At 44.5% G+C, this 17,239-nt stretch overlaps 1 protein-coding gene across 1 annotated transcript; it reads right to left on the reverse strand.

Moving 5' to 3' along the window:
- Positions 1–15,489: 15,489 nt before the first annotated feature.
- On the reverse strand, positions 15,490–17,233 carry LOC133919655 (formin-like protein 20). Its single transcript, XM_062364111.1, has 2 exons — positions 16,636–17,233; positions 15,490–16,367 (listed from the first exon to the last, which is right to left on the reverse strand). The coding sequence occupies exons 1-2, from the start codon at positions 16,691–16,693 to the stop codon at positions 15,670–15,672; spliced, it is 756 nt and encodes a 251-aa protein (XP_062220095.1). The 5' UTR covers positions 16,694–17,233; the 3' UTR covers positions 15,490–15,669.
- Positions 17,234–17,239: the final 6 nt, after the last annotated feature.

Raw genomic sequence — 17,239 nt, forward strand, 5'->3', positions numbered from 1 at the left:
TAGTTTCTCACCCATCATCTAAGCTCTACACATCATGCCGTGTAGCTTGGTGTTCTGGATTAGGCTGTGGTACTTGGTAGAGCCATCGGGGCTTTGCGCCGCGGTGGCGACGTTGGTTCTCTTGCGGCCTGACAATTTCTGCATCACCATGTGAAACTTAGAAGATTAATATGTGTATACTTTAGTACATATTCGCCCCTATCAATTAACAACGACTAACACTTTAAGGTGCGTAAACTTTTCAGTAAAAAGGAGCACTAGAGCACTTTCATGATGTATATTTTTCGCGACATTGATTAATCTTTGGAAACGTTATCATGGACCAGCGACCGTTGCGGCAAGTGGAGCGCACGGAGGCGTCTAGGTGTTGTCGAGTGGGCTGTGAGCCGCTTATGTGTTGGGCTAGTGTGTGTGTTGTGTCCAACTGTATCGGCTCGTGGGTCTGTGCCATGGGGTTTATAACCTGGCGCTATAATGAATCAGAACCCAACAATGAAATGAGATAAAAACTATTTAGGTCATTTGCAAATTTGCCATTGATTTTTATTTTTTATAAGAATGTCACTCGAATGATAGTTTTTTGGTATTTTTGCAATTTTTTAGTGGCAATTTTGCAACAACGGTTCGAAGTAATGGCAAATTTGTAATTAACTCAAACTATTTCTATCTTGTTCTCCCTCCTCAGCTCGTGTCACCGGGCATTCCTGTTGATTCTGATCCCCGGTGGACATTGACCGTCAGGAATGTTACAAATGGCAACAGAGCCTTCACTATCCCTCCACTGCTATCTTTGCGCTAGCGCCAGCGAAGAAGTCATCGAAGTTCGAGGCACATATGGCGACTTTTTCAATGGGCGGGTTGGTGAAGCAGTTTCAAGGGTTCAAGCTCATGCTTCAACAGACTCTGGACGAGTTGTATGGTATTCAAACCTGGCGTTCTATGACCAACATGTTACTCAGCTCATTGCTGGCAAAATCTGAGGAGGCGGCTGAGTGGATTCAGTTGCTGGAGACACAAGCTCTTCCTTTATTGGCGCCATCATTGCCGGTCGATGCGACTTCGCTGAAGGCGGTGTGCCCACCTACGTCGACCTCGGAGTGGCCCAACAGGCACCACGCCAACTGTTCAAACCACGATGATGGCTCTAGGGTCATCGCAACTCCCCAGCCACTCCCGGTCATGGGTATGTACGTCTTCCTCAAATCTCCGGTTGATTGGGTTGCCTAATGATAGGAGGGAAAGGGGTGTTCGATCTGGTCTGACGCCCAAACTTGAACTTCCTAAATTCGATGGGGGAGAACCCATGTTTGTGGAAGGACCTTTGTGAAATGTATTTTGAGGTGTTCGCAATGAGTGAAAGTTTGAAAACCTGTTTTGTTGCACTCAATTTCACTGGCCCAACAGCATCGTGGCTGCAAATGATGGAGTTGCGTGGTAGAGTGACCGATTGGGACGAGATGTGTCGATGGGTGTGTGAGCGATTTGATAAGGATTAGTATCACCTGCACATGCATCAGTTAGACAATCTTCGTCAGATAGGGTTGGTTACTGAATATTACAACCAATTTGAGCAGCTCTCCCACAATATTTTTTTATATAATAGTTCATATGATGATGTCTATTTTGTCACTAGGTTTCTTAGGGGTTTAAGGGATGATATTCGCTTTGCGATTACATTACATCATCCCAAAGACGTGGATATTGCTTCTACTCTTGCTTTGTTGCAGGAGGAATTGGAGTTGCAGAAGAAGAAGGGGTCATCCCGGGAATTCTCTCGAGATGGCACTCGAGCTTTGAGTCTATCTGACAAGAGCAAGCAGGTGTCTCCTTCCCTAAGGAGGATCCAAAGCGTGTGGATAAATATGTGGATGGCAAATGGAAATCGTAAGCTTTTCGTAGGACCAAGGGATTGTGTTTTACTTATGGTGAGAAGTGGAGAAAAAAACACACACGTGTCTTAATCAGGTTCCCTTTCATGTGATTGAAGATACCGAATAATATGTTATTTTAAGAATGACCTCAAGAGTGATGGTTTCGGAGACCTGCTCTTTCGGTTGCCACTGCACGCCAATGTCGGAATGGAGTACACTACAGCGGCAACGCAACAGAAAAAGAAATAGGCAAAATCCTAACTCTTATACAGATTCACGTAATGAGAGCGTTCCTAATTTTAAAACTACTCTCAATTAGCAGTCTATATATTTTTCACCTAATAAGATGGGTTCTTGCATATATATATATATATATATATATATATATATATATATATATATATATATTCGGAGAACTCTCACCTCCGCCTCTATTATCAATATGATACTAATAGATGATGTACTTTATCATAGGTCACTTCTTCATAATATAGAATTTTAAGATTTATTGAGAATTTTTATACGGACTTCGCCTCTTAATTCTAACACTTTTCAAAATTATGGTGAGTCCACTCTGTTACATAGTCTCTAGACATTAGGTATGAGCAAGAGCCAAATGACAATAAAGGCGATCTACAAAAGATGTGAGTTGTTCGTAAGAGACAACCCAAACTATTATCAATTGATTGTTCGGTTGAAGCCAATGAACGTGCAATTGGAGGTTTCCGAATATATTCGGCTATGCTGTTGAGACATTCTTAGATGATGCCACCATCGTTGTGAGTCATCTAAGTCCAATATGGATCTGGAGCCCTGTTAATGTTTAACAACTCTGTTTTTTTAAGTATCTTATCTATGAATCTCTTTAATTTGTCTGTGTAATTCTATTAAGCAGTTAAAATGGTACTCAAATGCAGATCCAATCTTTAGGAATCTAGAAACTTATCATTCCACCTAGTTAAGAGGATATTATCCGTTTTTATCATCGGTCCACTAATAAATCTGTTCCACTATAAATCTGTAGAGCAGAGCAAATTTAGAAGTGAAGCCTTACCAAACAACAACTTTTTCTTCTTAATTCTAATCCAAGTCATTGTTTCGAGGAAAAATAACAAGAATCTTGTGCTTTTTTCGATAGGATCTTTGTGTTGATAGTAAGACAACTCCACTAGTACAACCGTGCAAGTACTTAAATACGTGAACAAGGCTGCAGGAACCAAATACTGCAGAATTCATAAATCAGTAACCAACACGACTTTAAGCGTTATACCTCCACTTGCTCGGCAAGCGGATGGAGAAATGGAATTTCCACTTCCCAGCGTGCGCTGACGTCGGCCAGGCTGCGAGAACCACCGTGGCGCCACCACCTTGGTGCCCGTTGCCCAATGTCGGAAGCGCACGGTTGACGCGTAACGCGACGGCATTTGTTATCGGGAAACTAGCATTACCATTCGCCGTGCATGGTCCGCAGATTTCTTCTGCTCTTCTGACAGTGACCGGCTAATGAGCGTTCGGCCATGGGCATCGAAGGATTAACGACACCACAGGAAATGTGCGTTCGAATGGTGTGCGATGCTTCCACGCCTTTCGGCCAGCGGCACGGCTGGTTTAGGCCATGTTTCTAGTTTTGGCTTATGAGAAACTAGCTTTTAATAAGCTGACTTATAATGAAATAAATTAAAAATTGAGAAACTGACTTTTCTAACTTTTAATATGTTAAGAATCTAAAATTTTCTTAGAAAAATTAACAGCTAAAAGTTAAAGTTAACTTTTAGCAAAAGTTCAAAGCCTCAGCAAAAAATCAAACCCCTAGTCGCGTTAGATGTACCACTATTGCACTGCGAAAAGTTGGATGGGGACTGGAGTTTACTAGTGTAGGTTGTCATTTCGATATGACGAGTGACGGGCGGCCGGCGTTGTCTCGACGCCTACGAAATTCTGGCGGCGAGGAACGACTCGGCAGACTGACTGCCGCTTGTGTCTACAGGTGCAGACAGTCTCTGATCAAATTGGCATGTTTGCCCTCGTTGGTCGCCGTGGTTTGCCCTGACCACATGCGTGCCACTCCAAGTCAACTGTGTGAATTATAATCTTGTGTGCTTGGCCAAGTACTTTTTTGGAGCCTATGGCCAAGTACTTGGTTGACCGGTTGAATGGTAATGTCTCGGATCGTCTCTCAAGTTAGGCCGTTCTGTTCTTTGGTGTTCGCGTGACTGTGCCCAAGTAGCGCGAACGAAGCATTTTCGTGGGCTGATGTTTGAGAGGCCAGAGCACGGTACACAGCCTTTTTTTCGTGAGTAAAGGTCAGATGCACATAAGCACACACATGGGTGGCTCTATTATAAGTATAATCTTGTATAATATGTATACATGTTTTACCATTAAACGTATCTATATATGCATGTATCACTCATGCCTAATGTGAGCATCCGTATTGAGTCTAAGACTCAAACCGTTTTAGTTATGTATGGTTGATTCGCTCTAAAAAAAAATGCGTATTTGATCCGTTAAAAAAAAAATTATGCGTGGTTGATCCAAAGTGTCTGCTACTACTTAAGGCACACACCACTTCAAGTTGTGGGACATACGGAAGGTTACTACCAGTGCTCTTTGCAATCACAAAAGACTGTCATTTAGATCACATAGTCAATAATGTACTATTTTTACCGCTTCCTACTAGTATAAAGTAGGCAAAATACCAATTTCATCCTCCAAGTTTGCCCAAAGGCTCAATTTGGTCCCTCAACTATCAGACTGTCCACTCGAGTCCTTGAACTTCCGTGGTTGGTCCAATCTAGTACCTGGTCTAACGTGGCCATCCACGTTGGCGCGTCTAGTCAAACGTGGGCGTCCATCACTGAGTCATCCAGTAAGGAATGTCTATTTGGCCCTTGTTTTGCATACGCTACAGCAATCTCTCTGGTCCTTCCCGTTCATATTGATAATATTTTGAGGCTACATAGAATTTCTAGCAGAATCATCTTCGATAGAGGCTCTCAGTTCACATCAAGTTTTTAGAAGAGTTTGCACACTGCCTTGAGAACTAAACTGGATTTCAGTTTTGCTTATCACCCACAGACTAATGGTCAGATTGAAAGAGTAAACCAGATTTTGAAAGATCTACTAAGAGCTTATATGATCACCTACGAAAAAGACTGAAAGAAAAGTTTATCATTTGTACAGTTCTCTTACAACAATAGTTTCCAAGCCAGTCTAAAAATATCACCTTTTGAGGTATTATATGGACGAAAATATAAAACACATCTACTATGGTCAGAAGTAGGAGAGCGTTCACTCTTCAAATCTGTGTTAATAAAAGATGCAGAAGAACAAGTTACTAAGATTAGAGAGAATCTGAGAGCAACTCAGAGTAGGTAGAAAGGTTATGCCGATAACCAAAAGAGGGGCTTGACATTTAAAGTTAGATACTATGTCTACTCAAAGTGTCCCCAATAAGAGGCACCTAGAGATTTCAAGTTTACAGAAAATTAACACCCAGATATGTGGGACAATATGAAATACTCAACAAGATTAGGGCACTAGCATATAAGGTAGCACTTCCAGAAGAAATTTCTGATTTGCACAATATGTTCCATGTTTCATAGTTAAAGAAATGTTCATGGGTTCAAGTTCCTCTAGAAATTATGTATCTACAACAAGATCTGCAATATAAGGAGATACCCATCCGGATCTTGGACCAAGCGACTCGTCAAACTAGGAGCACAACAGTTCAGTTCTACCAAATATAGTAGAGTAATCATATAGAGGCAGAAGCCACTTGGGAGTGTGAAGAGGATCTGATGAAAGAATTTCCCCACCTCTTCGAGAAACTTTCCGAATCTCGAGAGCAAGATTCCGTTTAAGTGTAGTAGGTTTGTAACATCCTGTGTTTTAGCATATTAATTAATAGCAAAGTTCACTCCAAATTAAAGTATAATTAAATAAACCAAATAAAATCAAGAAAATATACAATTGAATGCATATATATGTATATATTTATATGTGTATATGCATTCAAATGTATTACTTGGCTAAGTATTCGAAAATGCACTAAGTTAATTTCTAAAACTTCTTCAGGCATTAATTGATTCTCATGCATTTGGTTTATTGTTTTTATGATTTTTTTGAGTGGATTTGAATTTGAAAGTCTCTCAAATTCAAATCTTTTCTTAGTTTCCTCTCTGCTCAAACCAAATTGAATTCAAACTCTTGAATTCATATCCTCTCCCGCATCTCAGAATTAAAATCCAAATATTCCAATTTGAATTTAGGTCAAGTCCAAAGTAAAATCCAAATTCAAAAACTCCATTTGAATTTGTCTCAAAACCTTTTTCTTTTTCTCCTTTCCTTTTTCCTTCCCGGGCTAAATCTCTCTCCTCTCTCTTTCCGCACGGCCGAGCCAACCGGCCAGTCAGCCTAGCTCTGTTCTCCTCCTCTGCCTCCGTGCTTGGGTCGTAGATGCACCGCTAGCCCAGCCTTTCCGCGTGCAGCCCAGCTCCTGCTCGCCCGCTCACGGTGCCTGCGCGCTACGCTGTCCACGTGTCACCCATCCCACGGTCCCTCGCCAACGCCACATTCCTTCTCCAACGTGACGCTGAGCCGCCCTGTCCGTATGCGCCACCGCGACAGTCGGCCCATTGAATGCGCTGGTTACTTTCTCGCCACCCCCGCGTTCTCGCTCTTTCTCCTTCTCTCTGCTCCCTCACAACATGTGAGGAACCGTCCAAACAGTATTCTAATCAATCATTATGTTGATCATTTTCTTAATCACGACTTCAACGATTAATCAGAATACCGCTTCGGTAGTCCCAACACGTGTTTTGTGTTCAAGATCGGAACACATGCCTTTCCACTATAACACATCACAACATAGCTTAATAAAGAGCGAGTAATTAATATTTATATTACAAGTCTTTAGTTATGCAACCATTTGCATCAATTCACAACAAAGATAACAACAACTACGCAGTGGAAACATAAACCTATACAACAAAAGAGAGTAGAGCCACATGCCCTTAGGCTCCACCCCAAAAGAACGACCTCCGAGAGTAGGATGAACTACTATTGCCCGTCGCCATTGCCGGTGGGCACGAAGTAGCCAAACATCGCCTCTTCCTCACCAGCAGCACCTGAAACCGTAAGCATGAGTACGAAGGTACTCGCAAGACTTAAACTATATAGAGCTCATATACATAGCTCGACTCCAAGGATTATGCATTGAACCATTGGCAAGGAAAAAATCACATGGTTAAGTTAAACATAGGCGGTAAGCAACCTAGGCACATATGTGTGAGCAACTAACTTAACCAACAACAACATAATTCTACCCAACCATAACCAACTGAACATAAATAATTGGAACCATTATGAACATATAAGTAACAAAGACCAACTCATCCATCTCCCACGTACTCAACCACAATCCATAATCGAAAACTCTACGACCGATGTGGATGAAACAATAGCATGCTCATGACCGAGAGCGCGGCATTTCGAAATGTTTTTACACCCTGCAGGGGGATACTCCTGAACCCACACGACTTGAGGACCATACGGCTCATGCGACCACACAGGTCCACAAAAGGGGTATTCGTGTCAACCTTTCCCAATAAGCTCCAACCATTTAGATCATACATCGCTCGGCGCGGAGGTACTAGAACTACTCTCGGAGCAAACTAGCACCTCTTACAAGCTCGCTCGTTCACACTGTCGATGTTTAGGCCTAAATGATCACAACTACAGAGGTATTCAGCTCGCCTTACCATTAGATCTGCATGTGGTAAGTAAGGTAAGTGCTAAAGCTAACAGCACCGACGGACGGGCATAAACGATGCAAGCGGTCTACGGTGTCCGAGTTTCTCTCCCGAACTACCCCGAGGAACTCCCCCGGAGCAGAAAACACCCCTAACACCGCCCACATCTCGCCTCATACTGACCATTCATCCAACCATCATCAACAACCCGTCAAGGTTAAAATTATTGTGAACAACAATTAAACCTATAGCTCACAAATGATGGAACATTACACTGCTCGACTTCTACCGGTGACCTATGCATTGCTAAGCACTTAAGTCGAAATTGTACTTAGATGACAACATGCTCTCAAGGCTACAAGGATGCGGGTAACCAATATCTCAAGGTAGAGCTAATGCAATCAACATAGGATCTACCCATTTATACCCGACGCCGACTCGCTAAACATGCAATATACATAAGCATAATTTATCAATTTTAAACTTCATTCAATTGAACAAAGGTGTAATATGATTAGTTGATTGCCTTGCTGCTCAGGTGGCTGCCTATAATTGCCAAGCAACACTTACAGAAATACGAAAGATTAGAGTCATCTTCAACCACTGTCGTATCACGCTCCGGCTATTTGTTCACTAAAGAAAAGTGCATGCAACGATGAGCATGAGTGAAATACAATAATGCATGCTACAATATGTATATGATGAATTTTCATAAAATATGCCATATAAAGCATGAAAATATTTTTCCTAGTTAGAATAAGTTATAAGGAGACTAGAAAATTTGGTTTCGCTAATTTTGTACTTGTAAAAAATTAATGGTGAATTAACAAAACCTCAACTTAATTAATTAATATCAGAAATTTAATTAACTGTTTAATGGCTAGGGATATTTTTAATAGGTAGAGGAGGTTATTATGAAAAAAAAAATTAGTTTCATGATTTTTAGAGCTACAGAGAATTTATTATGAATTTTAGAAGTTTCATCCAATAGTAAATTATGCTGAAAATGGTTTTGTCTGAGTGACCACGGTTAGACCGCAGGAAATCGCGGTCAGACCGCTGGCGAATAGAGAGGTTTGGGTTTTGGCGGTCAGACCGGCCCGAGGGGCGGTCGGACCCCTGGAACGACGGTCAGACCGCCAAGAAACATGGTCATATCGCTATATACGGCCGGGGTAACTTGGTGAGCTCACCGGTGACCATTCCGGCGACCTTTGGGGTGAGGATTTGGACCTAGAACATCATCTTGACCTCCTCTACCGTATAGGACCACACTCATCAACCAAAACTTGGCTATTGCTACCAAAACATCAAGAACTCATGAACTTCAACCCTAGCTCCAAATTCTTAGATTTCGACCAACCAATTCGTGCATCCATACCATGGGAGCCTAGGAGACTCATCCAAGACACTTTTCTGGGCTTGAGGACCGTCGGTTGAAGGAGGAAACAGAGGGAAATTGCTCGGGAGACGAAGAAACCCGATGTTCCTCACGTTTCAACCCTAAACACCAAAAGACATCAAATCTAGCTCGAATCCTTTGGGAAAGAGCAAACAAATTGGAGGGATGCTTAGCTTAAGAGTTAGTGATCGCGTGAGTACCACATACGTACCTCAGCTTCGCTTGCAGAGCGGGAATCCGAGGAAGAGTGAGAGGGCTTGAGAAGGGAGTGAGAGGGAGAGCTCTTGTGGCCGGTGGGGAGCACGGGAGTGGAGTGAGGGAGAGAGAGAGAGAGCGGGTGGTGCTGCCCCTTTTAGTGGTTGGGATGGTGGGGTCACTTGTGGGGCCCATGTGTTAGAGAAATTGGATCCATTTTAACTACGAATTCCATTCTTTTCTGTCCTAAATTTCTTTCTCTTATCCAATTAACTCAAAACGAAGTATTCTAGTGTGGCAAAATATTTTATCTCAAATATAATTATAATGCTAATGACGCATGATTAAGCTTAATCATACGATTATGAAATTTAGGACGTGACACGACATGCCGCCTGAGTTCCTGACACCATGACTTCTCGCCATCTAGCGCACGTGGCCGGCGCAAAGCCGCTATTCCACAGGGAAATATCATTGCCGCCGCCATCCTGTTCATCTAGGACAGCGTGACGCACCGTGCGCCTTACTATTGTGCCTCTCCCTCTATAAATAGTGTGTCCGGCCTCCGTTTATCTTTTCCCCAAGTCGACACCACGCTACCACCTCTTTATTGCTAGCCGTTGTAGCTCCGTCGTCGTCGTTCTGTCCCTGCAAGCTGCCGAGGAGCACCAGGAAGCAACTGTCATTCCTATGCCGCCGTCCATCCACCAAGAGCCCGACGGAAGGCCGCCTGCGTCGGAACCCAAGCCGCTTTGCCATCACCGCATTGATGCATCGTCGGTCGCCGTCCTGCCCATCACTGTTCTTGCGCTCGGTGAGCATCCCTGTCCCTCGCGCAACCTCCTAGCTAGCGTGTCGCTATCCCTGTACCTTCCCTTCACGTAGCGGTTGGGGAACGGGCAGGCTACACTAACCTAAAACAAAAAAAAAATCTACCATATTCACCCAGAAAATCATGCTAGTAGGAGATCATAGATTGTTATTACTCGACGCGCAGTGCAGCGGAAGAAGAATTGGAGTAAACCGATCCAACGTTGTACGCGTCAAACTCCTCGAATAGCTTCTTGATCAGATCCACGATCAGCATCGCACAGGTGGTCACGCTCCTTGACCAACTCCGAGCATTGTCGTGCTCGTCGACCAACTCCGAGCAGGTGGTCGTGCTCCTCGACCAACTCTGAACAGGTGGTCATGCTCCTCGACCACGGTTGGCGACCAGTCCCGAACATGTTGCGTTCAACACGCCGAGAAGATCAGTGCCGCAATAGCAACAGCGCCTCTGCGGTATCCACACGTACTGGGAAGAAACGCCAAGCGCCGATGTGCTAGCACCGCACACGCGATAAGGGTTTTGAGAGATCGTGTGGAAGGTTACGGCTAGGGTTTCGGAGTGGCTCAACCTCTGCACGCCCTACCCACGCCTCTCCTTATATGGACCTCGCCAATAGGCTCCCATGTTGGAAGCCCTTTAGGACTCTAACTTCTCATGTATCACAATCCAAGCAAAACCCATATACAAATCTAATTCGCATGTTTTGTTCCAACCCACTAAATGTGTGACCCATTAGGTTCATGTACAAACGGCTACGACTCGGAAACCCTCTCCAAACTGAAATCAATAGCGGTCTCTAGCAGGACATGTTGACTCCCAAGTATACATAAAAGATCATATCGGTTGAACCTTGATATACACATGCACCGATCCCTTCGCATCACGATACCAGTCAAGCTCAATGCGAGATACGTGCCACCCTTGTGATAGCTAGATCATTCACTCGATCAAGTAGTGGATTCAACATGATTAACTCTTTAATCATATTGGCATGGCTATACACTTTCTCAATCCAACTATCTCAAGGGGCCTAGAGATATCTCTCCCGTTATCGAGGAGAAAAAAATTTCATCTTGATCGCTCATACCCCACGACAGTTTCATGACCAACCTGAAAACTACCTTTATGACTACCCAGTTACGGAATAATATTTGGCAGCCTCAAAGTATGCCACTACACATTCTAGGAATCAATGACGATCTCAGGTCTAAGGATCCTGAACGTACACCGTTTGAGATAACAACTGATGGCATATCATAAATAACAATCCCAGGAGTATCTCAAGGTGGGTTTATTCAACATCATATTCTCTAACATAAATATCCACATTATTGACCTGGTATCTCTATACATATGATCTATGAAATGTGATCATCAATCAATACATATGCTGGTCTTATGTATCATCACAATAATATGCGACCAGGGATTGACTAAAAATAACATCCTGGTATAAACAAAGAGTTTCATGAACAAGTAACATACTTGTCAATCAATATAAATAATAGTCATTCTTGGAATATTACATTATTCGGTAGTACATGAACATAGACATATGATATAATCATCTCTATGATTACCTCTAGGGCATATCACCTTCAGTAGCCGCGTGTAGCTGTGTGTATTCTTCCGCCATCGCATGCCCTCTATTTGTGGTCCGATCATCGTGCCGTGTAGCCTAGGAGCGCTAGGCTCCTTTTTCCTTGCAGGTTGACCACGCGTAGAGTAGGGGAGGTGATGGCCTTGTTTTGCTTCGCCGCCGTCTCCTCCGACCGTCATCTGTCACCGCTCCGAGTGCGGCTGCCGCCAATGAACCCCTAATCGAGCTCCCCGCATCGCGTAGCACCCGTAGGCGCCTTTAGCCAGCCAGAAACCCCCTCCCTTTACTTGTTTCAACCGGTGACCAAGCCTCCACCGCCCCCGCTTCGCTCCAGCCGTCGTCTGACGTTGCTCTGGCCACGGGCCACCGTCAATAAGCTCCCAAACAGGTTCGTCATTGCGCGTAGATGCCCAGCATGTATTCGTGGTTGTTGGACTCCGGTGAGCTCTCCGGTGTCGCGCCGCTGCAATCGCCCACCGTCGTTCCCCCTTCGTCACCCCACTCTACCGCGCACTCATGCGCCCGTGCGCGCGTGGCCAGGCCCGGCCGCATCGTGCGGCCTGGGCGAGTATCCCGCGGCTCAACCATAGGTGGACCAGACCAGCTTCAATCGACCCAAAAAAACTAACCAGCCCGACCAAGTGGGCCGAGTACTGTGTAGCCCAGACCTAAGTCTAGGCCAAGTCTAAGCCCAATCCAAGCCCATTTTGGCCCAACCTGAGTACTCTGCATGTGGGCCCGATCTACTGTGCAGTGGGTCCCACCCATAAGTAATGCCATTTGATATTTTCTTGAATTAATTTTAGATTAAATCTTTCAGGAGTCATAACTTCTCCGTTCTAGGTCTAATTTCGACGATTGTTTCATCGAAATTCATCTAAATTTGAGATATATCCATACATCACAGTGTGATATCCATTAGGGATCATTTGGCTTTCCATTTAATGTTATTTGTTTATTTTCTAGTATAGTTTATTTTTTTTATCATATCGCGTTTACAGAGCCAGCGGAGTTCTGTGAGTGCTGCGCGGGAAGCATCAGGAGCGAGGAGGATCCATATTTCAATCAAGGCTTAATGGAAAGCTTCGAAGAAGAAAAGTCCTATTTCCTTGATCATATTAAACCTATATTTTTAAATAATCTATATGATCAATTAAAATTGGACTTATTATCGCATATGCTATGTATTACGTTTTCTATCAAACTTCTTGTAGTTGTTAATCCTATCAAACAATTGTCATGCCTTAAATGTGATCATCCAGAATACATATCACCCTAGGATTTACATGTCGTTATCTATATTAACGTCAGACGACGCCATGATATCTAGCATGCTTAGGATCGAATACGTTTCCTCGGAGACGTCATCTGAAATGCATCTCTCGGGACATATCACTTCACTGTTTATCAAATTAACTCATATACCATGAATCCTTGAAAGTTGTGAATTTTGTGATGGTTGTGAAATCCTTGATGTCATGGGGGATATGGAAGGTGATGTGTAAAAATAGGTGAAAATTGTTCTGACGGAGGCAGGTAGAGTAGTACTCTGGACGAGGATGTTCTTGGGGGCTTGAGTTACCTTTACAGTATTCATTGCCAGAAGATGTCTGCCCTGGCCGTTTAAGGACTGAATCATTGTGCCATCATGCTTAGCCACCTCAGTGCAAGCATGCATTCTGTATGGTCGTGACTTGACTTTTATTTCACTGGAATAGGTTGGGCATCATCTAGGAGCTGGGGAGTAGCGAGGGGTAAAGTGACCATCTGTCCCTCTATTAGAATGTTTCGAGAATCGGCCAACGGCTTAAAAAGGAGGTTGGTATTCAGTACAAGGCCTCTGGTGCTTAGGGTGTCTTGTAGAAAAGACCGACAGGAAAGATGATTGAAGTATCACTGTATGATTCTCTCCTCCGCTTATAACGGGTTGGAGGCTAAGCATATCGTATGGGTACAGTGTACAACCTCTGCAGAGTGTAAAACTATTCGAATAGTCATTTCCACGAGCATGGACATGCGAAAGCAGTAACCGTCTTGATTAGACTCCAGGTGCATGTGTCTTGATGAGTGAGTGTGTGGACTAGATGTCCGTGTGATGAAGTTGCTGGCTCAATCCGTCAGGACCTGTGTGGTACTAGAGATACAACAGATGTGATGATAGGGACTGCGGAGAGAGGTGTAGCCACTTCGGGACCGAAAACCCCCCAGATATGACTTATTACCTGGTTTTGACCTATTTCAAACTATTTTAAAGTTAACAGAGGGTATACAACTGAATCCCAGCATAAATTACTTTGTGTTTAAAACTAAACCGCAAAGCTTTATCCTTGAAATACCCTTTATGCATCTATCAACATTTTGAAGTAGTATAGGGCTTGTTGAGTATCTTTCATACTCACTCTTGCTATCATTCAGATGAGGAAGTTGATGCTGACTTCACCGGAGGCAAAGACGAGGATGAAGAATAGACTTAGATGTTGCATTCACACCCTAGCTGCTTGTGGCTTTGGATCGTCGTTTCTGCTATGCTTTTTGATTGGCTGTTCGGTCAGGTCTGTAATATACAGTATGGTTTGTAAATATTTTATACTCTGAATCTTAATACTTGTGTACGAAGTTTGACTATGATATCACGATTGTTATACTATACGTATCAGTTACTAGGGACTGATACGAGAGGTATAGAAGATTCTGGGTTCAGGGTCCCACATAACCGCCATCCATGCCCCTTTTATCTGCGTGCAGGTGCACGGGCGCACCCCTTCTGGGCTAGCTTAAAGGCCGCAACGACCCAGGCCTAAGTTGTACTCAGCACTGAACAATTATACACGAAAGGCTAGGGCATTAGTGACAGATTTGTGCTCTTGGGCTACATTAGCGACTGGTGTCTTTTAACAACCGCAGTCATTAGTTACGGGTGTTGTTTCTACCCATCACTAAAGATAAATCCCACGAGGTTGTCTTGGCCCGTTAAGTTTTGAGCTGGGCATGATTCACATTAGTGATAGGTGTTAAAGGCACCTGTCGCTAATGATGTTCACATTAGCGACATGTTTTGTTATCACCCATCACTAATGACGAGTGTTGTTACTGTCCGTCACTAATGACTTTATCATTAGTGAGAGCTTGCACTGTTATCATTTGTGACGGATGATTTTCTCACCTGTTACTAATAGAATATTAGTGATGTATATTAAGCAACTGTTACAAATGTGATGTCTCCTATGTTGATTTCATATTAGTGATGTATATTAAGCAACTGTTACAAATGTGATGTCTCCTATGTTGATTTCTTACGTGGTGGAAGCTACTAAACCCAAATTTTTTTTCATAATACCATCAAAGAAAACAAATATATCTATACAAGTGAACTCTCAACAACATGATAACTTGGGGTGTTTGGAACTTCAAGTTCATCACATAGATCCACGAGACTAAACCTTGCATGCTATCGAACCATATTAATCACACTAATTGTGTTAATATTAATCATCAAAATTACATTGACCTAATGCTAAGCTCGTTGATCTTTCGTACTCGAACAGATTACATTACTATTTTTGAAGGTATCAACAAAAAGGATGCGCTTAGAGTGAAATGTGCTCTTTTGAAGAATGAAAAAGGAGATTTCTAGGGAATAGATACTTGTTCTGTAGCCATTCGAAAAGAAGAAAAGAAAAAGAGGATTTAATCATGGAGTGTGTGTTTTCAAGTTTCAACGCATTCATCATCTCTCTTTGGCGGCCAACTATTTCTGACTAATCTCACTTTGTCGAAAATATCAAAACCGAATATCAAACGCAAAAGGACGACGGCAATCCAAGGCAAGCAGCACCTGGGCGCACAAACGAATGTTCATCTCATCATATCATCCGAATCGAAACTATTCTCCTTTTCCTTATCTACAAAACCTACAAGAACCAGATTCTTGGCTCACGATTCCTGCACTGATCCAAGAACCAAAGAAAGAGGGAAGTGATTGCATGAATGAAACAGTTTATTCCTCGCCGTCGCATTCAGACTATCGTGCAGGCGTTGGGGTTCTCCTCGCTGAAGATGGTGGTGAGCCTGTTGGCGTCAGTGGCGATGCTGTAGATGCCCTCGCGCACCGGCGTCGGGTAGTAGCTCCTGTACTCCCCGGAGAAGTACTCGTGCCGCTTCGGCGTCGCCTCCCACCTCGGCAACGGCGACGGCGTGTACCGGAACAGGTGCCCCTGCCCCTGCGCCGGCCCTGCGCCGTGAGGCCCGTGACCGTGCAGGCCCTGGCCAGCCGCGTCGCCTCTGTTGTCTTCGCTCGGCCCATGCTGCTGCTGCTGCTGCGGTGGTGGAGGTTCGGAGCCGAACCGGACGCGACTGAGCTGCTTGTTTTTGCCTCGCTTCGGGCCTTTCGGCGGCTTCGGCTCGGCCGGTGGCGCGTCCTGCGTTTGCGCGGGTGGCTCCGGTTGGGGTTGTGCTTGGGGTTGGGGTGGGTCGGGGTGGTGGTCGGGCTCGTGTTGGGGTGGTGTTTGCGGCTGTTGGTGATGGTGCTCTGGTGGTGGTGGTGGGCTCGACTGCGGCAGCGGCGGCGTCGGTTCCGGCGGGATCACGTAGACGGAGTTGGTGCTGGCAAAGGTCACTGTGCGCGCCACTGGGCGCATGCAGTGGGTCTCCATGGGCGGGCCAGGCGGGTAGGCCATGGCGTAGTCCATCCTCTCTTCCCTCCATCTCTCGCGCCCTGCACGTGAGCAAGTCGTAAATTATCACAAATCACATAAGTTTACTGCGCTAGAAAAGACTTTGCAGTGTTTGAGATCGCTTTGCCATTGCTCATAAATCATAATTTGCACACAAGTCTTGAGATTGATTGACAGTAGTAGCAACAACTTAAATACAGCAGCCAAACATGTATGTGTTCTGAAAGTACAGAGGTCCTAGCATGCACATAAGTGTGTAGCAAGGAAAGGAAACAAGTGAAGCAAAGAGCTAGAACTTTGCGTACGCACCGTAGCATTTTCCGAGCGCTTTGGACACGATCTTGCCCAGGGGAGGATAGCAACCCATGTCTCTCACTCCCTACCTCGCAGGGTGGTGGTGCCGTTGGCGCGCGTGTGCCCGTGCGCGTTCGCGTGCGGGATACATGCTAGCTCCTCCAGATCGCGGCGACAAGATGAAAGGAGAAGGCCTTATAAAGACGGGTACTTGCCTGGTTGGTGCTGCCGCTGCCGCTGCCGCTGCCGCTGCCGCTGCTAGGGAGAAGAGGGAATCCAACAACAATGATCTGCTACCTAAACGGTTCTTTTTTCCTCGACGGAAGGCATCGGCCGAAGTGGCGGAAGACATAAAGGGATGGTCCTCGTTTTCGAGGATAGAAGTTTGAGCGAACAAGTGGTGGCCGAATATATTCTGCCGATGAAGTGCGTTTCGGAGCGGAGGAAAATGCCGGCCTTCTGAGGAGGAGGCTGACTGCATGGTGTACATTTGTCATGCGGAGCTCAAAAGGTCGCGGTGAGGATGCAGAGATAGACTTCGGTTGCTACTCCACACGTGTGTGGGTTTGCCGGACTCGGTAGGTATTCCAGTAATTACGCAGTCATGCTGATATTACTG

Source organism: Phragmites australis, chromosome 5 (assembly GCF_958298935.1).
Source record: "Phragmites australis chromosome 5, lpPhrAust1.1, whole genome shotgun sequence".
NCBI classification, from domain to species: Eukaryota; Viridiplantae; Streptophyta; class Magnoliopsida; order Poales; family Poaceae; genus Phragmites; species Phragmites australis.